This window comes from Triturus cristatus, chromosome 4_2 (genome assembly GCF_964204655.1).
Source record: "Triturus cristatus chromosome 4_2, aTriCri1.1, whole genome shotgun sequence".
NCBI lineage: Eukaryota > Metazoa > Chordata > Amphibia > Caudata > Salamandridae > Triturus > Triturus cristatus.
In genome coordinates, this window is record NC_140586.1 from 93420957 (window position 1) to 93446947 (window position 25991).

Below are 25991 nucleotides of genomic sequence, written 5' to 3' on the forward strand. Positions count from 1 at the left end.
CACTGATTCCCTACAGCAGTTTGCGAATGCACCCCTAAAAGGGGATTTCAGATGCCAGATGCTTCTAGTACCGGATCACGTTTGTGTGTCAATTAAAATAAAAAATGCTCTGATATGGTGCCTGGAAGAAACTAATTCTATGCATGGCCTGCATTTCCAGCCTCAAGCTATCTACTTTGCCATGACCTCAGATATGTTGGTGGAAGGATGAAGTGTCCTTGTTCATGATGTGGTCGACCTAGGAGAAGGGCCTTCACATTAATGTCCTGAAAATGAGGGAGGTCTGCAAGGAAATGAAATCTTCCCTTCCAGAAATGGAGAACTCACAAACGTTAGTGAGGACAGATAACACAACCTGAATGTTTTGCATGAACAAGCAGGGCGGAACAACGTCTCTTGTCCTTTCAGAGAAAGTGCAAGACTTTTGGGATTGAATGATAGAGCACAAAATCTCATTAAGAGCAGAACATCTTCCATGAGTGGTCAACACATGAGCAGATGCCCTCAGGAGGACCTCGAGCTTTAACTATGAATGGGGTTACATCAGGCTCTGGTGAATGAGATCCTTTGTCAGTAAGGACAACTAGTTTTACACCTGCATGCAACACCCTTGAACAAGAAATGCTGGCACTTCATGAGCAGGCCCAGATATCTGGGATCAAGAGGAGATGCATTTGCTTTTATTTATGTGTTTCCACCACTTCCCCTCATCCTGAGAGTTGTCAGTAAAGGCAAGAAAGAACAATCCCAGCAGATATTCATAGCCCCTTCCCTCAGTCCACCACTATTGCTTCACTAACCTCCTTCACCTCTCTCTAACTTTGTGCGCCGGGGGAACTGACATATTCCACCGCAAACAGACTCCCTGCACTTATTAGCATGGTTCCTGTGCACATGGAATTTACACATTTAGATATTTCTCAGAATTGGTGGCACATTTTTCTTCAGACCATAGCCTCACTTACCACCAAAACGTATTAAGCAAAATAGAAGTGCTTCTGTATCTGTTTTCAAAATGATTGACGGCATCCAATATCTGCTCAGTGTGATCAAATATTACTGTAACTGCTTCAACTGGCACAGTTGAGGGTCAAATACTCCTCCTTTAGGTCAACTTTGAGGACGTCTAAATTGGTGTCTATTATACAAGAAAGGTCTATCAAATGATATCTTAGAGGCCTACTTAGAATGTTTTCACCTATGCAATCACTATCACCACCATGGGAGTTCAATACTGTCCTCGGCTGGCTGACAAAACAGCCGTTCAAACGTATACATAAATTTGTGTAATTAAAACTGCTCTGCTGTTGGCCTTTTACTCCATTAGACACATCCATGGAATTCATGCTTTTACAATCAACCCACCTTTCCTATCCTTCTGAAAGGAGGGTGTTCTTCTACACACCAATCTAAGATTCACTGCTGAGTTGCGAACTAATTTTGCTATTAATAAACTATTTCTTCTCAAAGCGTTCTTGTAGAGACTCTCACAAATGCAGAAAGAGCACTTCATACCTTAGACTGCTACTTATGTCTGAAACTCTATACCAACCAACCAAGACCTTTCGGTGGTTGGATCATGGTTTTTATCTACCCACAGGGAAGCCGACTACTCATGAAACAAGGAATAGTAAGGAGAATTGCTGCTGCTATTGCACTATGCCACTTGAGGGCTGACAGTCCCATACCTCTGCTCTGTCAGCTCATTCTTCTAGGGAAGTAGCAGCAACCTCAGCTCATTAGAATGGATGTCCTCCATAGGACATCTGTAAAGCTCAAATTTGGAAAAGTTACCACACAGTTACAGAGATTGCTGCTAGAATGCACATTCTTCCAGAGAGTTGGCCATTGGTCAAGTAGTCTTGTTATATTCTCTTTTACTAAGATGAACCTTTTCTTGCTTATATGGAATCCGTTGTCACAGAAAGATGTGGATGTAACATGTATGGGTCACATACTAGATGCTGTTTCCTATTCTGATTCAAGCATGTGAAGCTTTGGAAGATCCAGTGCTGGAGAATAGATAAGTTACTTAGTTTATCTAAAGTTCTCCAGCATTAGTATTTTTCATAAATTTACATGCGACCCTTCCTCTTCCACGCTCAGAGGCTTTTCTTATTCACATCTATTGCTATGGAAACTTGAAGTATGGTTGTATTTGTGAGGAGTGGAGATCAGTACCATCTCACCTTAATGTTCGAAGTTCAGGTCTTCTGTAATGAGGTGATTGTGCTACTAAAGAATAAGTTACTTACCTTCGCTAACGCTTTTTCTGGTGGATACAATATCTGCCTGTGGATTCCTCACCTTGTGAATATCCCCTGCGCCAGCAACATTCGGAAACTTTTGTAGCAGTCCACGCCGATGGGGTCGACGACGACGTCACAGAGACACGGCTCCGCTCGCGACTCCGCTGACGTCACCGGCTCCATAAGAAGACCTCGTCGGCGTGATGACGTCAGTTCCGCCCCTTTTTTCCGTGCCTTCGAGGCACACGGACGGACTGACAGCAATATATATACACAGTATACACAGTACACAATATGCATCTCAACACACCCAGTGTGGAAAATAAATACCAAAGCACAAGAAATAACATAATGCCTTTGACAGTGATAAACACATTTGAAACCCATCAATAGAATTACAGGCATAGAATTACAGGTATAGAAGGATGGACAACGGGGAGGCGGGTGGGTCAGTGAGGAATCCACAGGCAGATACTGTATCCACCAGAAAAAATGTTACCGAAGGTAAGTAGCTTGTTCTTCTGATGGATACATCTGCCAGTGGATTCCTCACCTTGTGAATAGATTCCACAGCAGTCCCCACTCCCGGAGGAGGGTGTCCACCCTTCTATACCAGAAAACCTTGAAGGACGGAATGAGCAAAGTGTCCGTCCCTCCTCACCTCAGTGTCTAAGCAATAATGTTTTGCGAAGGTGTGGAGGGAGGCCCAAGTTGCCGCTCTACAAATGTCCTCCACCGGAACACCCCTAGACAAAGCAGAAGTGGAAGACTTTGCTCTGGTAGAATGAGCCCTCAAACCCTCCGGAGGCTCCTTACCAGCTAGGGAGTAGCAAATCTTGATGCACAAGACAATCCAGCTAGATAGGGTGCGCTTGTGCACCGCACGACCATTCCTGCAGCCAGCAAAGCCCACAAAGAGCTGGTCATCAATCCTGAAGTCCCTTGTCCTGTCCAGGTAGAAGCTCACCGCCCTCTTAGGGTCCAAGCGGTGAAGTCTCTCCTCCTCCTTGGAAGGGTGAGGGGGAGGATAGAAAGAAGGAAGGGTAATGGACTGCCCCAAATGGAAGGGAGTTACCACCTTAGGCAAAAACGCAGCCCTGGTCCTGAGTACCATTCGTTCAGCATGAATGGTCAAGAATGGGGGTTTTGAACTTAGAGCTTGAAGCTCACTTACCCTCCTTGCCGAGGTGATTGCAACGAGGAAAACTGTCTTAAAGGACAACAGCCTCAAGGGACACTTGTGTAAGGGCTCGAAGGGAGAACCCATAAAATAGATTAGTACAAGGTTTAAGTCCCATTGAGGCACAATAAAGGGAGTAGGAGGAAACTTATTTGTAAGGCCCTTTATAAAACGAAGAACAATAGGTGACTTGAACAGCGACGGCTGATCCGACAAACAAAGGAAAGCCGATAGAGCCGATAAATATCCTTTCACAGTAGCCACAGCAAAGACTTGCTGAGCAAGAGAAAGGGCAAACTGTAGAATATTAGACAGACAAGCCTTCAAGGGATCAATGGACCTCTCTCCACAGCAGAGAACAAATTTAGACCACCTATATGAGTAAATAGATTTGGTGGAGTGTTGCCTGGCCGATAAAATAACATCCATCACATCCGGCGGGAGAGAGAAAGAATTCAGGTTGCCCCGTTCAATCTCCAGGCATGAAGGTGTAAGCTCTGGAGGTGGGGGTGTAGAACCTGCCCCTCCGACTGCGAGAGGAGGTCTGCCCTCAGAGGGAGACGGAGCGGAGGGCACGAGGAGAGGCGGAGAAGATCCGTGTACCACACCCTTCTTGGCCAATCCGGGGCGATCAATATGACTTGGGCCCGGTCTTGGCGAATCTTCCTCAAAACCCGAGGAATCAAGGGTATGGGAGGAAACGCGTAAAGGAGTCGTGAACCCCAACACAACTGAAACGCGTCCCCCAATGCTCCCTGCATCGGATACCGGAGACCGCAGAACAACGGACAGTGCGCGTTCTCGCGGGTGGCAAATAGATCCACCCGAGGAGTTCCCCACGTCCGAAAGACGTGACGAACCACCTGCGGATGGAGCCTCCACTCATGGTCGGCGGAGAACTGCCGACTGAGACTGTCCGCACGCACGTTCAGCACCCCGGCCAGATGATTTGCCATCAGACAAATCTGATGGTCCTGAGCCCAGGACTATAGACGCAGGGCCTCTCTGCAGAGACAAAGAGACCCCACTCCTCCCTGTTTGTTTATATACCACATCGCGGTAGTGTTGTCCGTCAGGACCTGAACAGACTGACCGCGAAGGGAAGGGAGGAAGGCCTTGAGCGACAAACGTATCGCCCGCAATTCCAGAAGGTTGATGGGAAGCAACCTTTCCTCTGGAGACCAAAGACCCTTGATCTCCAGATCCCCCAGATGAGCACCCCACCCTAAGGTGGATGCATCCGTTATCACTGTGGCCACCGATGGAGGAAGATGAAAGGGCTTTCCTTGAGACAGATTGCCCTCCATGCCCCACCAAGATAGATCCACCGCAGCTTCTCTAGAGATCCTCACAGACTCCCTGAGATCTCCTTTGTGCTGATACCACTGCTTGCGGAGGCACCACTGGAGCGCCCTCATGTGCCAGCGTGCATGGTTGACCAACAGAATGCAAGAAGCAAACAGACCGAGCAGGCGAAGGACCTTCAGAACCGGAACAACCGTTCCGTTGTAAAATAAAGGAATCATTTCCTGTATGTCGAGAATCCTTTGAGGAGGAGGGAATGCTCGACAAACAGTAGTGTCCAGTACCGCACCTATGAACAGGTTGCGCTGAGAGGGCACCAGGTGAGATTTGGGCACGTTTATCGAAAAACCCAAGTTGTACAACAGTTGAGTTGTATTCCGCAGATGATGCAGCACCTTCTCTGGCGACTCCGCTTTGATCAGCCAGTCGTCCAGATAGGGAAAAACTGAGATCCCTGACCTTCTGAGATGGGCTGCCACCACTGCCATCACCTTCGTGAAGACCCGAGGTGCAGAAGTAAGACCAAACGGGAGGACCGCAAACTGATAATGTTGCGACCCTACCGTGAAACGGAGATACTTTCTGTGCGACTTCAGGATTGGGATGTGAAAATACGCATCCTGCAAGTCGATGGACATCATCCAGTCCTCCTGATTCAGCGCTTGAAGAACCTGAGCAAGGGTGAGCATCTTGAACTTCTCTTGTTTTAGATAAAGATTCAAGATCCTGAGGTCCAATATCGGACGCAATCTGCCGTCCTTTTTCGGAATCAGGAAATACCGGGAGTAGCATCCCTGACCCCTCTCCTGCTCTGGAACCACCTCTATCGCACCTTTCTGAAACAACTTCAGGACTTCCTCCTGCAGGAGAAGACGGTGGTCCTCAGAGCAAACCCCTTGGCAAGGAGGGTAATTTGGAGGGAATTCCCGAAAGGGAAGGGCATACCCATTTTCTACAAGATCTAGAACCCAGAGATCTGTAGTTACAGATTCCCAATCTTGTAGAAAATGGGTAAGCCGGCCCCCCACAGGACCAGCATGATCCGGAATGGCGGATCTAGGGCTGTTTTGCGGTGGTGGGAGGGGCTGAGGAAGAGGAGGAGGAGAGCTGACGGCCACGTGTGCGACCCCTGATTCTTCCTCTGTAACCTCTCGACGAGGAACCTTGCTGCTGCTGCTGTTGCTGCTGCTGAGTCTGCTTATAGGTACAAAAAGATGTTCTTCCAAAACCTCTGTACCTCTTAAAAGACCCTCTCGACTGAGACTGGAGTACCAAAGATTTAGCAGTTGCCTTGCTCTCTTTGAATCTTTCCAGAGCAGCATCTGCCTTTTTCCCAAATAGGCCAGACCCATCAAACGGTAGATCCAATAAGGTCGATTGCACATCTCGAGAGAACTCCGAAGTTCTCAACCAAGCACTTCTTCTAGTAGCAACAGACGACCCCATGATCCTTGCAACAGAATCTGCAGTGTCCAGCCCACTTTGGATCACTTGCCGCGCAGCCGCCTGAGTATCAGCCAAGATGTCGCTAAAACCAGATCTGTCCTCATCAGGTAGTTTCGGCACCAGTTTCTTAGCCGAATCCATCAGCGCGTGTACATAGCGTCCCAAAAGACATGTGGCGTTAGTCGATTTCAAAGCCATGCTGGCTGATGAAAACACCTTCTTTGCCGATTGGTCCATCCTTTTTGCCTCTCTGTCCCCAGGGACCTGTGGAAAAGCTCCTTTAGACTTCCCAGAACAAGCCGCCTGAATTACCAGGCTCTCAGGCGATGGATGAGACGACAAAAATTCTGGATCCCCTGGGGCCGCTCTGTATCTCCTAGCGATCGTCTTAGAGACCGCAGGAGCAGAAAAAGGTTTGCGCCACACCTCCAACACAGGTTCCACAATGGCCTCATTAAAGGGAAGCAAAGGCTCTGATACCGCTGTGGGAGAATGCAACACTTCAGTCAAAATGTTCGACTTAAACTCCGTTGTTGGAAGTTGGAGATCAAGCAACTCCGCAGCTCTTCTTATGACTGCATGGTAGGGTGCAACGTCCTTGGATGGCTCATCTGATGGCGGAGTAATCTCCCATTCAGGTGACAGGTCCAAGCCACTAGCGTCCTTAAGCTCGTCAAAATCCTCATCCGACTCCACCAATTCTCCATCTTACACTTCCTCCTGAAGGTATCTCTGCTCCTCAATAATCCTCTGAGTCTCCCTTCTGGAGCGAATTCGAATCCTCGGCGTCGGCGGTGCCGTAATCGACTCCGACGGCGCCGGTGCTGGCGTCGACCGTGGATCCGGCAGAGCCATCGGCGTCGAACGAGGTCGAGCCGGAGTCGGCGAGGATGGAAGCGGCGTCGACGTTCTCGGAGCCGGAGGATTCCAAGACGGCGTCGCTGGATAAAATGGATAGAAATGGGCCTGAGGATACACTTGCGGCACCCCTAAGTTAAATGCCAAAGGACCCGTCGGACCCGCAGGTGCACCAGGGACATACATGGCACGAGCAAATACCCCATACATCGCATTTAAGTAATGCGAGGGGTCCTGACCTGGCCCAGGGAAGGCAGGATCCTGGCCAGGCCCCACCAGACTCGGGCCAACCGGCGCCGACGGTGGGATCAACGGCGTCGCAGGCTCACCCGGGGCTTGAAGATCTTCCGGGGCCGGAGATGGAGCCGGAGACGGAACCGGAGCCGGAGATGGAACCGGCATTGGAGTCCGGGCTGGAACTGGCGAAGCCGGAGACAAAGAGACCACCGGAGATGAAGGACCAGCAGGTGAACCTGGCACAGGAGAAGGAGAAATAGAGTCCCTCCGACGCCGAGCAGGTGACTTCGGCTTCGGCGCCGTGCTCTTATCCGAATGGTGCCGAGAGGAGTGTCTTCTCTTTTTCTTGTGCTTCTTAGCTCGAGAAGCATGCCCCGAAGTCGACTTCGACGCCGACCTCGACTTCGATCGAGACCTCGATCTCGATCTCCTTCTCCCTCTCTTGTCCTTCTTCATTCTGGCAATAAAGAGCTTTGCCTCCCGTTCCTTCAGAGCCTTCGTGCTCATCTTACGGCAGCTGGTACAGCCATCCACGTCGTGGTCCGAGGATAAACACCACACACAGTCCTCATGTGGGTCAGTGATGGACATATGCTTGCCACACTCCCGGCAAGGCTTAAACCCAGACTTCTTTGTCGACATCTTCAAAGAAGACAGGAAAAACAACGAAAATACACAAAGTATCAACGACGCTAACAACAGCGATTCCCGAAATCCGTTGGCTTCGACGGCGCGGAAAAAAGGGAACTGACGTCATCACGCCGTCGAGGTCTTCTTATGGAGCCGGTGACGTCAGCGGAGTCGCGAGCGGAGCCGTGTCTCTGTGACGTCGTCGTCGACCCCATCGGCGTGGACTGCTACAAAAGTTTCCGAATGTTGCTGGCGCAGGGGATATTCACAAGGTGAGGAATCCACTGGCAGATGTATCCATCAGAAATGGTACCACTGTACACAGTTTTTAATGCAATTTATTTCTCCTACTATCATAATACCACCGTAGCACTCAACGCTCTAAAATGCTAATTAATTCAAGCATGTGCATCAATGAAAGATACCAACACTGAAAAAGGATGATGTTACTTACACAGTAAGCATCTGTTCTTGGCATGTAGAGCTGTAGATTCACATGCTTTGCATACTCCTGCCATCTAGAGTTGGGTCCGGATGTTTGCACTTTGTTTTTCTTTGAAGAAGTCTTTCCAGTCACAAGGTAGGTGACTCCTCCTTTCGGTGATAGTGTTCATGGGCATCAACTCCATTTTTAGATTGTTTACCCCGCAGAGGGTGAGAATGGAGTTAGTTAGGGCAGAATAGAGATGTCCATTCGTATGTATATAAAGTAAGTGAGAACTGCAACATATATAGGTACCCGGGGAGGCGGGTGGGCGCATTAGAATCTACAGCGCTACATGCCAAGAACAGATGCTTACTGGGTAAGTAACATTATTCATTTGAGGCATGTGAGCTGTAGATCACATGCTTTGCATAGACTATACAGCAGTATTCTCCAAAAGCGGTGGCTAACCTGTAGCTGTTGCAGTTGTATGAAAGACTGTTCTAAGTACTGCCTGGCCCACATTAGCTTGTTGTCTCGCTAACACATCTACACAATAGTGCTTGGTGAATGTGTGTAGTGTAAACCATGTTGCTGCCTTACAGATGTCATCTATGGGGGTGTTTCCTAAAAAAGCCATAGTAGCCCCTATTTTGCGAGTGGAATGCGCTCTAGGGGGTATTGTTAAAGTTCTCTTTGCTTTTGCATAATATGTTTGAATGCATTTGACAATCCATCTGGCAATACCTGACTTGGATATGGGATTTCCCTTAGGAGGTTGAGCAAAAGCCACAAAAGGTTGTTTAGTTTTACAAAATAATGTTGTTCTTTCTATGTAATATCAGAGGGCTCTTCGAACATCTAGGTGTGTAGAGCTCGTTCTTCCACTGAATCTGGTTAAGGAAAGAACACAGGTTACTCAACAGATTGATGTGAAAGGCAGAAACTACCTTAGGTAGAAACTTGGGGTTAGTACGGAGAACCACTTTATCTCTGTAAAGTTGGAAAAAAGGTTCTTCTATGGTTCGTGCTTGTAGTTCACCCACTCTCCTCAGTGAAGTAATTGCAATAAGGAAATCGATTTTCCAGGAGAGAAACTGCAGTTCACATTTATGCTTGGATTCCAAAGGTGGGCCCATTAATCATGTGAGGACTATGTTAATATTCCACACTGGGGCAGGTGGAAGTGTTGGTGGGATAACTCTTTTAAGTTCTTCCATAAAAGCTTTGATTATTAGCACTCTAAAGAGAGATAAGAGTTGCCTATTTTGTAGATACGCAGCTATTGTAGCAAGATGAAGGCAGATAGAAGTGTAAGCTAACTCTGACCGCTGCAAGTGTAACAGATAACGATTATATTTTGTATTGAAGCATCAGGAGGATCGATATTATTGCAATAGATAACAAAACGTTTCCATTTAGCTGCATAACAGGCTCTTATAGAAGGCCGTCTGGCATCTCTGATGATGTTCATACAGCCTGGTGGGAGCTATAGAAAACCAAACTCTATGATCTCAGGAGCCAGATCGCGAAGTTCAGTTGTTTGGGATCTGGGTGTCTGAATTCTCCATGGCTCTATGTGAGGAGACTGGATGTGAGGTACAGTTTTTGATGTGGAACTACTGACAGCTCCAACAGGGTCGTGAACCAAGGTTGACGGGCCCATGTGAGAGCTACTAGGATCAGTGTGAGGGATGTTTGTCTGAACCACTCATGGAAAGAGTAGGAGAGGTGGAAAAGCGTAGGCAAATATCCCTGACCAGTTCACCCATAGTGCATTGCGTTTGGAGAGTGGGTGTGGATACCTGGAGGTGAATTTGGGCATTTAGCATTTTGGTGTGTGGCAAAAAGATCTATTTGAGGAAATCCCTAACTTTGAAAGTATGGGAGGAGAACTTGAGGGTATAGCTCCCATTCGTGGATTTGCTGTCTCTGTCTGCTGAGAAGATCGGCAATCTGATTGTCTACTCCTGGGAGGTGTTTTGCCAGGAGATAGATTTGTGGTGAATGGCCCACTTCCAAATGTCTTGAGCTAGGTGTGACAGTAGGAGAGAGTCCCCCCCCCCCGTTTTTGTATGTAATACATAGCTGTCATGTTGTCGGTACGAACTAGGACAGCTTTGCCGACTGAGTGAGTCTGAAATGCTTTGAGCGCTAGAAACACTGCTAGCAGCTCTAGATGATTTACGTGGAGAATTTTTTTCTGTTGACTCCACAGGCCTTGCACTGTGTCATCTTGGAGATCAGCCCCCAACCAGTGAGGGACGCGTTCACTGTTATCATTGTCTGTGGAACTGGGTCTATGAAGGGCCGTCCTTCTGATAAATTCTGTGGGTTCCACCACTGCAGAGAGTGATGAGTACAGCCGTTTACCAACACTAGATCGGTTAAAAGACCCTGTGATTGGTTTCACTGACTTGCTAAGCATTCCTGAAGGTGACGCATGTGAAGCCTGACATGGGGAACAATCATGATGCAAGAGGCCATTATTACGAGCAGCTGCATATACACTCGAGCTGGTAGTGAGTGAGTGGGCTGAAACTGCAGAACTAGAGCCTGAATATTGAGAATTCGGCCTGCATTGGGGAAGCCTAGAGCTCTTTGAGTATCTAAAGTGTCTCCTAGATAGTTTTGAGTGTTGGAAGGCATTTTGCAATGCAGCGCGCGATACGAAATTCGTTTTGTTTATTTAATTGTTTACTTACCTGCAATTATCCATATTCCGGTTTTTAGAACCCCTCGCCCTGCCCCTCCCCCACCCCGCCTTACCGCCCCACGGAACTCCCTCCATGGGCCGCGGCTGAAAAGGATACTCAGAGAATGGAAATACGCGATCGAAAACAATACTGCAGAGGGTAAGTGGATTGGCACCAAGGGGAACCCGAGAAACGGTGTTGAACCGGAGCGCAGCAATTCACCTCCGAAGCCGATGGCGGAAAAAAACAATCTAACAATGGAGTCGATGCCCATGCGCACTATCACCGAAAGGAGGAGTCACCTACCTCGTGACTGGAAAAACTTATTTGAAGAAAAACAAAATGCAAACATCCGGACTCAACTGGCAGGAGTATGCAAAGCATGTGATCTACAGCTCACATGCCTCGAACCTTTAATTACTGGTAATTTGTTTCTGTATTTATGCAGCATGGCAAAATCTGGATATTTGAGAAGGTTGCAGATGTGCAAGGACTCTCTTTCCAGAAGCTGTAGAATCTAGCACTAGGGGGTACATTTCCAATGCACTCTTTACCTTCAGCCTATTGACAGTGCAGATAATGCTAAGGCCCTGACAGTTGACTGTTGGGGGCATTAGTAGCTTGGCTTTCTGCACAGACTACACACATTTGTGATGGTTGGGACCAACTGGACAACTGGGCATTTCAACAATGTGCCTCCCATGATGAGTTCACAAAGGAAGTGAAATGAAGGGAATCCCTGCATGCTCCCTTTGCAACCCACTGACATAAAGAGTAGCTGTGGCTTTAACTTTCTGCCACAGCAACCAAAAATGAAACCACAACATTTAAAATATGCTGAGATAGAGGCACCTCAAACTACTAGGATCTAAGGGCCATATGTATCAAAATGTTCTTTTGCGATTCTCAAATAGCGATTTTTTGTGAATCGCTATTTGAGAATCGCAAAACGCTATGAATGTAGGATTTGAAAATAATTTTGTGAATCCTACATATTCCTTAATTGCGAATCGCAAATTGCGATTCGCAATTAAGGAATACTTCCTATAGGAATGAATGGGAAGACATTCTCAATTTGAGAATCTCAATTAGAGAATCACAAATTGAGATTGCAATTTCAAGGGTGCCAGGGTGTCAAAAGGACACCCTGTTGCACCCCTGAAATGTGCATGTGTGCACATGTGGCACACATACATGCCCTAAGGGAATGTATGAGCGCCACATGGCACTTTGAAAAATGCAAAAAAGTGCATTTTTCAAAGAAATCGCAAATTACCACCAACTTGGAGTTGGTGGTAATTTGCGATTTCTTAAGGAGAAATCGCACAACTTGGGTGATTTTTACATCGCATTTAAGGAATCGCAATTTGCGATTCCTTCAATGCTTTCGCAAAATAAGGAGTCGCAAATTTTGTGATTCCCTATTTTGCGAGGGCCTTTTAGGATGATACATCCCAAAAGGCTTTTGATTCTGAGAATTGGCCCATTTGCAAATGGGAAATGGGCTTCATACATATGCCCCTAAATCTCCTAGCAGACAGGTTACAACTGCTCTCCATCTAGCATACGTTCCATAGATAAATACCCATTGAGTACTATACCTCAGTCAGAGGGGATTCTAGTAATACTGTGAGGGAGTACTCAAAATGTATTCATCTAATGAAAATCCCATTATGGAGAAGCTATTATGGAGTCTGGGTATTATCACAGTGATGGTAGAAGTGCTGCTTCATTCCAGTCTGGTCACCTGCTTTTTCATTTACTTTGCTCTCCCACAGTCATCTATTTCTCCTAGTCAGCAAAAATGTGTATGCTACTGATGCTCTTCAGCTCTTTAATGGATACAACGCTGAGAATGATGCTCCCCCAGTGGGTAAAGGAAACCTACCTATCTATATAATCTGGAACTGCCCATCTCACTTTTCTTTATTCATCTGTATCCTAACAACTGTTTCCTCATGCAGTATCACTGATACTGACTTTAACTTTAACAGATATCTTGCTTGCCTGCAATCCTGAACTATGTTCAGCCTTTGGATACACTGATCTCAATAGCATAGATGTATTTACCCCAAGATATTCACTTACTTTCTGCGACGGTGGCGCCTCTCTCTTTCATCCCGCTTAGGGTCATTTTCGTACGTAGATTGTGCTGTGTGTCGGTGCCGCCGGCGCCGCTCCCCATCGGGGAGATCATTTTCTCCGCCGGGCCCTACATCACGATTGGGCCGACTGCCTTCTCTATGTCGAACCCGCCTGTCCCCCTTGCCATCCTCCAGACCTGTGCTTTCCTCACCCACTCTGCGGTGAGGCCTGTGTCGGCGATGCTCGCGGTCACCATCCCCACCCCTGGGAGAGCCGCTGCGACTCTCTTTACTTCCCCCTTGCCGATGCCGCCGGTGCGGATCCATTGCTTTAGTCCGCTCTAGGTCTTCCTCCCGACACCCTCTTTCTTGAGGTCCATCACGCTCTTTCCCATGATGGTAATCCAGTTCCCGGGAAGTGCTGTCCCGGTTGGGATCTGTCTCCTTGCTGCTGCTGCGTGGCCTACGGGGCTCCACACCCCCAGAGTCTGTCCTCTCATAGCTCCTGGAGCTGTTTGAGTCTTGCGAGCGCTCATGGTAGCGAGCCTGCTTCCTTAGGAAGTCTTCAGCTCGCTGCTGACTCAGCCGCTGCTCTAAGGCAGGGTCATTGGGACGACTCTTGTTGGTGTTGTTGTTGCGGTTCTCCTGAGGATCCACCACCAGTGGTCGGTCCATGTGTGTCTTCATGTCTGGCCTCATGTGGCGTGCATAGGACACCTTCCACCGCTCCTCTGGGTCCAGTTCATTGTACAAGGCCTCCCGACTGGCCATCAGATTGTGCCGCCTCATCTCGCTGGTCCGCTGCTCCCAAACCGACTTGGCCAACTTCTGATTCTTCTGTTGCTCTTTTCTATAATAAAGAAGACAACCTTAAATTCTCACAAAATCAGCCCTCTCCTCTTATTCCCATCTGCACCATAATCAATGCCTTCAAGAAAGTATTCTGCATTCAATTCCTTTCACATTTTTAAATGTGAGCACAGTGTACCGTCTGCACAAATTTTGGCCTGCAGCTATTGCTCTAACACATCTCCCTTTATGACCTGTAGCTAACTCTGATTTTACAGCCATTCCTCTTTCCTCTAAAACTATATTGGTAAGCTTAATCTATAATCTTTACTTTGACTTCCCTCCCATCACGGCAGATGGTTAAGATAGTATCACTGGTCTGCCATTACAGTCTACAGATAAGCAAATGTATGTGTCTTGTAAAGCGCACTGCTGCCCTGAGGCGTCGTGGCGCTGTAGACCGCTGGGGAACCCGTCCTGGCTATCCCTGTGAGATGGTCCCTCCTGGGTATCTCCAAGGTGAAACCAGGCATCCCCGGCGAATGTGGGGGGCCGTTGTGGAGATGAGGCAAGCTAATGCCCAGAGTTGCCGAGTGTGTTCCTGGTTAGAGTAGGTACCGAGGCGAGAATTATCGAGTCCGTTTTGACCCTGGTCCACGACCCTGCCGCGTCGGGAATTGAACCCTGGTCCCTGGCCGATTCTCTGCTTGCGGATCTGCCACCTCTAACCAGTGAGCCACACCTCTCCAGGACATACAGCTATTGCTTCCAGCCTGTAGGTTAGCGGGACACTAAGCCACTTCTCTCAGCCTGTAGGCAAGTGGGACCTACATCTATTGCTCTCACATCTTTCTAATCCCAGCCAATTGAGAAGCTTAGCTTAGAGCCATCATTCTTGCTTTCCCTTCCACAAAGAGTACTGTTGAGGTACTGCCGCACCCTCTCAACTCTCTTAATAAAGTGATGTAGGCAAGTTGAGGTTACAAATATTGCTCTCATACCTCTCCAATCACAGGTTTTTGCTTCTACCTAGAGTTATGCATTCATCAAACCTCTACCTCTTTTGTGTCAGCCTTTAGTCTGTAGCAACCTGAATTAGATTTTTAATTTGACACTATACAATTGCCCTTCCCACCATGGAATCCCAATAACATACGTGATAAGACAAACAAACATCATGTGGATTCTTGACCCACCTCTGGTAACAGAAAAAACAAAAAGGACAAAGCTCAACAGGGGAGGACTATACTCTGCAGGGCATAGAGCAAGTAATGCAGAAATATGGATCTGTCCCACTTGGCAATGGAGAGAAACAGTCCTCATGAAAAGGGCATTGTGGAACTCTGTCCCATTTGGGCATGCGAGAGGTACATTGGTCAGCACAGTCATCTTTGTAGGTATCTTAACAATTTTAAAGACCATGGGTCTAATTATCTGTGTAGTTTAACACTATAAGGAAATAAGCACATTGCAATTCTAATACAAAACAATTGTAATATTGTGGAATTACAAAGTGATTAATCTGACTGGATGCTAATGACCAACAATGGAACAGTATGACGATAGTGACGTCCTAAAATAAGTTGAGAATAAATAGGTCAAAAATTATTTTTGAGGGGAGCAGATTATTAATTCATCAGGAGGGTAGTACGAAACTTTCAAGAAGGCTTTAATTTAAAATGTATGTTTGTGACATTCGTTATGGACTCTGTGGGAAGTGGACAGTAGGCAGAAGATAAGTGGGCAATGTAGGGGTACACCAGCATGACAGCTGATCTTATACATTTGAACTTTGCCCCATTGTTGACCTTGTTGTCAATGGGAAGATAAATAGGACTTTACCCATTGTGAACACTGGAGGAGTGCACCAGCCATGCATGTGATCTGGTAGGCTCTGCGTCTGTCACCTTGCGGTCACCACGGGTGTCACAACCTGATTTTAAAAGTATCCCTCTCTTCCTCTTCCCTTTCATGAGGACTGGAGGCCTACACTCGTGGACAGCAGATGTTGTAGATTTGAGACTAGTTCCTAGCTCCAATTAGCATCTCCAGCCCCCCTCCCCCACACTGGAGGGATAAGCTGGGAAAGACAGCAATATTTCAGAAATTAATTGCTCTTACGCTGCTATTGACATGCTGGTTGCAGACAGGGGGCTAACTTCTGCCACCTCCTTCGCTTTCTGTAGTGCAAGTTTTTGGTTGGCCGCCTCCTCCTCCTCTTGTTCATCCTAGAGATACATGGACTGATTTAATGGCAGAAAAGTGCAGTCTTTAAAAACAAGCCTACCCTTTACTTCATCTGACAATCTGTCTAACTTTACGCACAATTTTGTAAAGATTAAGAATTAAAAAAAGAATAAAGGAAGGTTGAAAAAATAAATCAAGATTAAAGAAAGAGAAAGAAGAAATTGCTCCTCCAGCTTTCAGACTGTGGGACATGTGTCTGAGGGGACGGTGTGGATCCCCAGGTCCTGCACAGATGCTTCCACATCAATGAGTGCTTGGAAACACCACACTGCATCCAGATGGGGGTATTATCACCTTCCCATTGCTCTGTTGTTTACTCGGGGTAATTATCTAAATCTGCTCTGGAAGTAGGGGGTAGTTCTTCAATGCATAGCTGTCATATCCTTAAGCAACATGGCAGCCATATTGAAATGGCCAATTGCAAAAGGCCTGATTTAACGTCTGAGCTAAAAAGAGCTAAACCCACCATCTGCAGTAAGACCCATCAAACACAACATCTAGATAAGAGGCAAGGTTACCGTCCTCCATGTACCAAGATCAGAACAGCCTCCACAGCTAACAAATAGGAAAGTGAGAAAATATTGTTGCTACGAGCCCAGTGCAGGACACACCTATTCAGCTAACATAAGAGAGAACGAGGAAGTTCATGCTGATGAAGGCTCCTATCAGGACATTTGGTCAGGTGAGGGACAGAAAAGAAAGCTCGATTCTGCACAATGGAAATCATCACTGATTTTGTGCACATGGGATAACTCCACCTGTAAGTGTGATTCTTCGCTTCTTTAACGCTAAGTCTTTCTTTGTTTGAAATATCTGTCTGATTTACGGCACATTTTATTGAACTGTTTTCTAGGTAGGCCACATTAGAGACAGAAGCCCCTGAAATTATACATTTTACTTTTTTTTTTTTTTATAAAAAGTGGAAACATGGGCAGACAACTGCAGAGTGCCTATAACCTTGTCAAGTAACCTACTAATTCCTGAGGGCTCTGAATTGGCAACTGTCGGGCCGTTTATTTTAAAAGTTGAAATAAGCGTTATGTGCCTGATTAGAGTTCGGTGGGAGGGTTACTCCATCACAAATGTGACAGATAGCTCACACACTTTATCACAAGTGCTATAGGATATAACTAACTTGCAATTAGGCAGACAGAATATCTGTCACGTTTGTGATGGAGTAACTAGTCTATCAAACTCTAAATCAGTCCCTTTGTTCTTAAACTTGTCCATCTGAAATCGCTCCCCTAGTTTCCCAGCGATTCAAGCAGCTCTTTATGAATAAACTGACTATTACAATGTTGGAGAACAAGGATTGTAAGTAAATAAAATGTCCTTTTCCATCCGTTGATCTTCACTGATATTCATGAACACTGAACAGAATACTAAGCGCCTTCCCAGTCTTTCAAGTGGAAAATGTCGAACCAAAAGAGTGGGAAAAAGATGGACAACAGGGGGATAAATGCAAGCTAGCCCGACTGATTCCACAGAGAATCTTGGGTGTCTTTTCTGGGATTGGAGTCTAGTGGTGGATGCTGCTCTGCAAATTTCTGTAAGAAGGCCAGTGGTGGTCGCTCTTCCCCTTGAACAACCCTAGACTTGCCTGAAATTATTTTTTTGGGGCAACCTATTATATGGGATTTAACAGACTGGTTGGATATCAACATCCATATATACAAAGAACTAGATTTGGTGGAAAATTGTTTAGACTTTCTAAATTCTTCTAATAGGCCCCTACACTGACATGATGCCTAGTATTTTATGTGAGTGTACCAAGAGCATTCCTTTGTCGAACAGGACCATAAATCAAGACCGTTGCATCTGGGTTGTATGGGAACATATTAACCCTTTATCTAGAGCTGGCCCAGACAAAGGCCTTCACTTTTAGGCTATCACAAGGTCATTGATAAGTAATGATGTTTTCGTTGATGGAACCTAATACAAAACCCTATTTTTGCTTTAATCAACGGCCCTTTCATTGCCAAAGCAAAAATAGTGCTAGAGCCAGCAAGGGGTGAAACTGCACACACGACTGGGCATTGGAGCACACACCGAAAATCCAAGACACATCTCATCAGTACCAGTCCAAGGGTGCGGCAGGCAAGAGGCTCCACGATAGTAGGGTTAGGGGAGGTTGCAGAGTGCAGCCTGCTGACCACCGCACCAGTAAAAAGGCCACGTGATGGTGAAGGCTAATGTGTCCCAGGCATTTTCTGAAGCTGAGAGAGTGAGGGTACAATTAAAAGTAAAAGAAACTTAAAACAAATCAAAAACAAAAAAAATAAAAGCGCAAACTCTCAACAAAGAGTAAAGTGAAATGTTATCTGAAGCACAACACAGCATGAGCAGGCAAGAGAAATATTGGAGCATGGTGCAGTGAGGCAAAGACCACCATGGACAAGCAAGAACAAATAGCATTTTGAATAATATTTGCAAAAACATCACTATTCATAAATTCCCCATTTACATTGAATCATTAATAAGTCAGCATTGGAAGTGAGAGTTGTTTTCCCTTTCCACACTCCTGATGTCTGTCTTCTCTTTTTGATTTTCCAGGTGCTGTTCCCAATCTGAACATCTTTTATTTCCTCTCTGACTTGGAGTACTCCATTCTCAAAGTCATTCTCTTTTCCCCTTAGCAATTTGTGATATGGTTAGGGCTTTGTGGTGATTTCCCACAGAAACATCTTCTCTTCACTATACAGCCACAGTTAATGCATATTGGAAGTGGCATTGGTATTGAAGCCTTAATGCCCTTTACAAATATTCATGTCCCCTGGTGCTAAAAAATCTCATCTGTTTTTTTAGGAAAGACTTCAGCAACATGTCTGTGTCTGGCAATAAGCATTGACCCACACACAAGAAGACAAGATGCTGACAGGATCAATAAATAGCAGAGTGTAGAAAGTTTCTGAGCCAGGGAAAATTTATTGGCACTAAAACTGCCTTCAAATCTAAGATCATTTCGTGAAGTCCAGCACCGTCTCAGAAGCTCATGCCATTCTAGTAACCCCTGTACCACCATAATCATGTGGTAATTTCAAGAGTTTAAGATAGCTTAAAAATCTCTGTCAATTTTAGCCCCTGTGGAATTTCCTATACTTCAGACCATTCATTACAATGCATGCTTGCAAGTTATAACTATTTTTCTATGGATCCCTAAAGAAACCTACGACATTAATGGCATCAAAGCTCTGAGCTTTTCTTCCAGAATACCTGAACAATCAGAACTCATGGCATTGAGTCCACGGTGCCCTTAAACCGCCTGGAAAATAATAATGCAAACATCCAAACTCAGAAAATAACTCAGAACGTGTCCTAAAACGCAGGTACTGACATCACTGTCTTCTTCAAGACACTAATGTTAGGGTTGTCTTCAAAACTCATCTACTAACCCCAAGGTTCCATTCAGAACCCACTAGGCTAGCCTGGGGGTCATTTGAAACAAAGTGTATTTGCTCACTTGAGGGTCTGCTTCAGACCTCAGAACTCTGGGCATTAACCTCAAGGTCTGTTTTAGAAATTGCCCATTAACCTAACAGCCCTTTTCAAAACTCATTTCATTTACCCAAAGCTACCCTTTAAAGCTTGAAGGATCCAAGCATGCATCTCCTTCAAAACCCAACCATAAACTTCAAACTTCCTTCAAAATGTAGGTATTGCTAGTAGGGTGTTAACAAATCTCAAGGCACTATCTGCAGAAGCCCCCTTTAAACAGGAGCCCATTCAACCGAGGACATGCTTCAAACTTCAAAACTCTGGCTTCTTCAAAAAGTGGCTATTGACTATAGGACCCAAATTTCAAAGCAGTAACTGCATATACTTTGAAATTCTGACCTCTAAGCATGGGATAGTCATTGGAGCTCTGCTGATGACCCAACCTCTAGTCGCTCAGAATACTACTGAACATAGAGACATTTATTGCAATTACCTCATCACAAAAAGACCTCCAAGAAATTCCTGGAGCTGTTCAAGCTGGGCCTATGATCCAATAACTACCTCCATCTGCAACTGCATGCAAACTTTGCTCACTACCTCCAAAATTCCTTTGGATGCTCCTAATTTTATTTCTGTATTGCCTGCAATTATGCTTACACATACTGTTTAAATTCCTGCCTGTGTGCTCAAGGATCATGTGTAAACCTATGCACAAATCTATGATCCTTCTCTCATGTATCCTTTTTAAGCCTCTGGCCATATGTCCCTAACGGTTCGGTTGCAACCTCTGATGATGTCCCCAGAATCTCCATCAGCACTTTGCCTGTCGATATGGAATTTATTATTCTTCAATTTTCAGAGATATTTCAAAACCTGCCCAGCCCTTTTGAATCAGGTTTTAATCTGTTTGCCAGCCCCATCGCTTCCAGTTTACGTTAACTGTGAGTCCTCCCGATCTGGCAGAGGCAGGGGGTAACCTTGCCAGAGAATAAAAGTTTGCCCCACCAACTCCACCTTGGTGAGCTCCTGAGCATTGGCCAAATTATCCACTGCGATAGCCAAGAAGACATTCAGTAGGGTATCTGAGAACAGAATCAAGGAAATTATCAAGGATTTGTGTATAATCTTAAAATAGCTCAAAAAGTTGCGGATTTTGGCACATTGTAGAGTGCATTAGTAGGCAGACAAGGTAGGCATTTTTATGGGTCCCATTACTCTTCCTCGCTTACCCCTACTTCGCATGACAATAGCAATGAGGGTCACCACTACAATCAGCTCTCCACTAATCATTTGCAGGATTTTCTGGTTACGGGTAATGGGTGGGTGTAGATATCTAGAGGCATAGAATTGCTAGCTTCTGCAACACATGGAAGATTGCATTCACATAACCATTTAAATTAAATCCCTCATTTTGTCTCAATTTTCAACATGGATAAAGGCTCTCCAAATGCCCTGGGTGCATCTAGATGCACAAGAAAGGATACAGTTCCCAAAAAGAGTGAGCACAATGAAATAGATGGCGAACACCATGCCGGACTTGACTCCTCCCTGAGATTTGATCCCATCATACATTACAGCATTCCAGTCTTCACCAGTTAAAATCTAGAAAACAAAAGAAAGACTGTATTTTAGTCCAGTAAGTTGTTCAGCTGCTAGTTTCACAATCGTTGGCAATACATGCACTATCATGACGATTCTATGCTAAGATACCTACGTCGAAATCATGAACGACACTTTCTCTAAACATTTTTTTTACCCACCATGAGTTACTTCATCATTTTTGCGGTTTGGGGGTTTTTCGTTGCTTTATTTCCTCTTTCCCTTTTTTTATATAGTGGCAGATGTGCTCGACATATTTATTCCTCTCATGGTTCAGTATTTTTTGCTATTCTTGTCTGACAGCTTTCTTCTGTTTTTTTAGTGCAATATGCCTAGATTCTCGTGAGGTAATGTTCTGAAGTGAAAACTCTTTGCATTTCCCCTGCCAAATGACAGGTTGTTTGCTTTATAAACATGAATGAGGAAATCCCTATTAGGTTGCATGCTTTCGTTTGGGCACCAATCATTATTCTGAGTGTATTGGTAATTACCACACAGCTGCAATTTTATTCCGTCACATTTTTACCAGAAACAGACTGACAACATTGTCCTGATGAAAATGTTCTGAAAAATAGGCGAAACATGAAGTAGTTAGGGTGGAAAACGCTGGTCCTGAATACTGTGCATACTGTGGTTCACTCACAATAGGTGGCAATTACTGTGGTTATAAATACCATACATTGGGGTATCAGCATTTGCATAGTAATTTAACTAACACTTGTTTACTCTGCAATTCGAAACGAGGACTCAAAGTGGCATATTTTAGGCATCCATTGATTTTTTCGATATTTTTTAAAATAGCAATAACCACTGGAACGTTGCTTTGATTAACTGTTGATCAGTGGCGGCTTCTCCGCTGAGGCGGAGGATCATAGCCTCACTACTTTATGCAGTGAAAAAAAAAATCATAAGAACTCAAAGTTATTATCATTTTATTTTTTCCTGTTGCAGCGTCTTTGTGGGGCAGGGCTGCTCTCAGAGCAGGGGGAGGAGTGGTTTACACTCCTGTGAGCCTGAGCCCTCTCGGGCTGCCCAAAAACTCATGCGCACATAGCATGTTCTCCATGCACGCTGCCTTACAGTCTGCATAGAGAACATGCCCGCCCCTCCAGCCTTTGGCTGAGTGCTGTGTCACGGTGTTCAGACCCATCACAACGCTGCATTGCAGCGTTGTGATTGGCTGTGGGGAGCGTGGAAGACCTGGTGGATCCTGCTTCATGTTTCCCAGAAGAAACCAGGAAGAGGATGCAGGAGCGGCAGCGGCCGGTCATCTGGCTGGCCGAGAGCTAAGTGATTTCTATTCCCCGATTCCCCTCCCCCACCTCACTGCTGCTTCAAGGTAGCAGCCGCCACTGCTGTTGAGAGCGGGGTCAGCCGGCTGACTGTCCTGATCTGAAACTATCCAGGCAGGACAGAGAAATTCTTGGGTGGAGAGGGTAACAATTAACGTGTAATACATTCATACCAACATTTTGCACTTTTTGATTTTTCATACTTTCTAATTAAACACATTTTCCTGAATTGAACATTTGAAAGCTTAAGAGCATTTTTTAGTACAGTGAAACCAAATTAAAGGACAGAGTGGGGACTCACACAACTAAGGGCCTTATTCACAAAGTGCAACTTACAGTACATTTTGTATTACTACAAAACATGCAACACAGTGCTATTATAAACTATGTGCAGAGTTTCTGCCTCCACCATACCTATACTTATGAGTACAGAGGACTCCGCCACGACTGCAGAGTCTCTGCACATGTAAGTATATGGTTTCACAGTAAATGCGGGACGCACTGGTGGAAAAATGAGATGACTTGCTACAAAGAGAAAGGGAGTATGGAGAGACTACGAGGCTTTTAGGGAAGGTAAGAGAAGGGTGTAGCGAGGCACGACCCCCCCCCCTCCCCAGGAGAGTAAGACAATTGCTTTACATAGGGATAGGAGACATGTACTTACACTTTTGTAGTAAGTTTGACCTCAGTTTGTGAATATTGCAGAGTAGCAAACTTACTCTAAACTGTAGATTACTCAAAAGTGTAAGTTACCTTTGTGAATCAGATCCAGAGTTCCCACTCACACCTACAGCATGAACACCTCTTAGCTGCTGCGGCAAGCTCTTTGCTGCTTTCTTCACACATGAGCTCATTCTGAAAGGTGGGCAAAGTAAAAGGGCAGCACCAGTGGCAAACTGAGTGGCTGTTCATTGGCGCCGCCTCATGGAGCACTATTTATTTTTAAATGGTGTCCTGGGACCTGGGGACATTGCTCAGAGATTCCTGGCCCCTGTGTGTAGTTTAGAGCCCGTAAAACTTTGCTGCCCAATCCCTGTGCTGCTCTGCCCACTCTCTCATTCTGTTCTCAGCTATGTCATACACATTCTTTCTCTCTGTGCTCTTCCATATTCCAACCATGCCCCTATTCTGGTTCTCTGCTGTCTATCTTATGTCCAAGCCCTTCCAATGTTTGTGATGCCAAGATCTGTGCTCTGCCCTTGCACCCCCATGTTTCTATTTTGAACTCTCCGCACCCTCGTGCGGTGCTGCTCTGCTGGATTTTCATTGCGTGCTTTGACTTGACCTACATATACACCAGTCCTGGATGCCCTGAAACGCCCTCATACTGTGCTGTTTCTTGCCCTCCCAATCCTTCGTTTTTACGATCAGCTGTGCCCTTATTCTGTGCAGCTCTGCCTACACCTTCAGTTTGTGCGGCCTGCTAATCATTCATTCTGCGATCCATTCTGATCTGCACATGCCCTGCTGACTTCAGGCAAGTGGTGGTGATTGCCTTCTTCTCATGGATGATGGATTTCCCTTCTTTTGGTATTGCTCAGGGAGGTGTTGTAGGAGACAATCCATCTCCTCCCACTGCTGGTGTGCATATCGGTTCAGGAGTGTCTTGGAATTGGCGATTCTCTGTTGGACTGCCATCAAGCATTTCATCCTCCTGCCCACTATGTCTAATCACGTGCTCTCTCTGTCAGGGAGCTGGTGAATGTTCTTGTTTTCGTGGACACGCGGATGGATTCTACAGCCATTAAAACCTGTGATGTATGCCGATTGTTGAGTGGAATATCTGTACTTTTTCTCCACACATGGAGTAACATCCTTTCCTATAGCTGGTTCTTTGAAGGCCGCCCTTCCCTAAGCAAGCACACTTGGGAGCATTTTCAGGGCTTGGCTCTTTCACTGCAAAAGCTGTAGAGTCTCCATTAAGAAACATGATTACCCTTGTTCCTCCCCTAGCTTAACGTCATAGGTGTCTGCAGCCCTCTTGACTACTGCACTGTACACCGTGAAGTCATCTGGTGGTGACAGCCTGGAGGGTTGTGTCTATACTATCCTCTGGTGAATTGGCATACACATCCTGCAAGTCTTCTGAGGTAATTGGCTTCAACAAACCCTCCTGGAAAGAGGTTTCTTTAAATTTGTCTTCAAAGTAGAAGGCTTCATCCTGCTGCTCCTCTGCTGGCTCTGGTGTTGCCAGTAGTTCCAGCTCTGGTTCATCAGTCTCAAGCTCAGTTTTCTCTTGAGAGGCAGAGGGAGATTTTGCATCCCTTTAATAAGTTGTGCACTCCTTATTATTCTTTATTAATACCTCCATTTTGGCCTTGAGGCATCTTTTCTTCCTCTCGACATTGTGCACTTTGTTTTTGATGTTGACCGTAGGTGCTTTCTTCTTTGGTGCCCAAGTTTTGCCCTCCTGTGCTCTCATTTGCCTTTGTCTAAAGGCCAGATCTGAAGGCTTGCGTCTTAAGGTACCTTTATGATTAGATATGAGAGGCTCTCTGGGCTTGTGTTTGCCCCCTGCTGTTTTGGAAGACTAGACAGACTACCTGAGTTTGGAGTCCGAACCGTTTGGCTCCCTCTCCGGTCTCCCCTATGGTACCTTGTGTTTTCTTCCTTCGACGAAGGTCTTTTCAGCACCTTCTTCTCAGGGTTGATTGTATCGGCGTTGAACTCCTGTCGTTGTGCCATTTCTGAGTCAACGTCTCCGTAGGTCTCCTATCTCTAGAGAGGTATGCTATTGCACCTGTGCCATTGCGTAGTGCTCCTACCTTATTTTGAGGGTCTTTGGCTGGAACTCAGTGCAGGCATCACAGCCCTCTGATGTGTGATTCTTGAGCACATAAGTTGCAGACTTGGTGGCTATCCTTCTGTGCGAACTTGTGGTGATGTTTAGGGCATAACCTGAATGGCAAATGCTCCATGCCCCCATACATTCTCTGGGTCACGCAGTCGATTACCTCATTGTCTGCCAGGGTTTAAATACCTCTGTTGTAGACAGGTGCTCTTCAGTGCACTTCGGTGTCCATTGCTTTTTTCGAAGTCCCCTCAGAATTTTCTTAGATTTTCTTTAAACCTAACTTTCTCTTCTCCTGTCCATCCCGGGAGCTACCTCCACTCTATCCAGACGCAACGGTGGTAAAAAGAATCTGAAGATGGCGATCACATAATGGATCTTCTTGGGCACACATTTGATACCATCAAGAAGGGACAATGCACAAATGGTCAACACCACACACACACAAAAAAGCAGAAAAACAGACAAATCCGGAACCCTATCACTAGGAGACAGAATCCGCACAGCATGTGAAGAAAGATTCACTCTGCAAAAGGCCAGCTCCACAAATTTATGATCTCTATCCTCGTGGAGATTGACTGGTGCTGGGGTGTGCTCTGATGTCCTGTTTGTATGGTGGGTTATTTGGGCCGAAGAAGACTGAAGAGAGCTGACAAAGCAGGGGGAGTTGGTATGGTGCACTATCTGCTCCAAGTAGCGCTGCACTTTCAAGCAGCATTCCTGCCTCCA

General features: G+C 45.9%; 1 protein-coding gene across 13 annotated transcripts in view; it reads right to left on the minus strand.

Moving 5' to 3' along the window:
* Positions 1 to 25991, minus strand: part of CACNA1A (calcium voltage-gated channel subunit alpha1 A) — a 1220168-nt gene that overhangs the window by 637434 nt on the left and 556743 nt on the right. For 9 of the 13 annotated variants that reach the window (XM_085600719.1, XM_085600707.1, XM_085600706.1 and 6 more), the window contains 4 exons: positions 21065 to 21182; positions 20586 to 20662; positions 16020 to 16126; positions 13114 to 13959 (listed from right to left, as the gene is read on the minus strand). In XM_085600719.1, coding sequence (XP_085456845.1) covers positions 13114 to 13959; positions 16020 to 16126; positions 20586 to 20662; positions 21065 to 21182 — 1148 coding nt within the window. The remainder of the gene's footprint in view (positions 1 to 13113; positions 13960 to 16019; positions 16127 to 20585; positions 20663 to 21064; positions 21183 to 25991) is intronic. The other 4 variants (XM_085600715.1, XM_085600714.1, XM_085600709.1 and 1 more) reach the window with 1 other exon arrangement.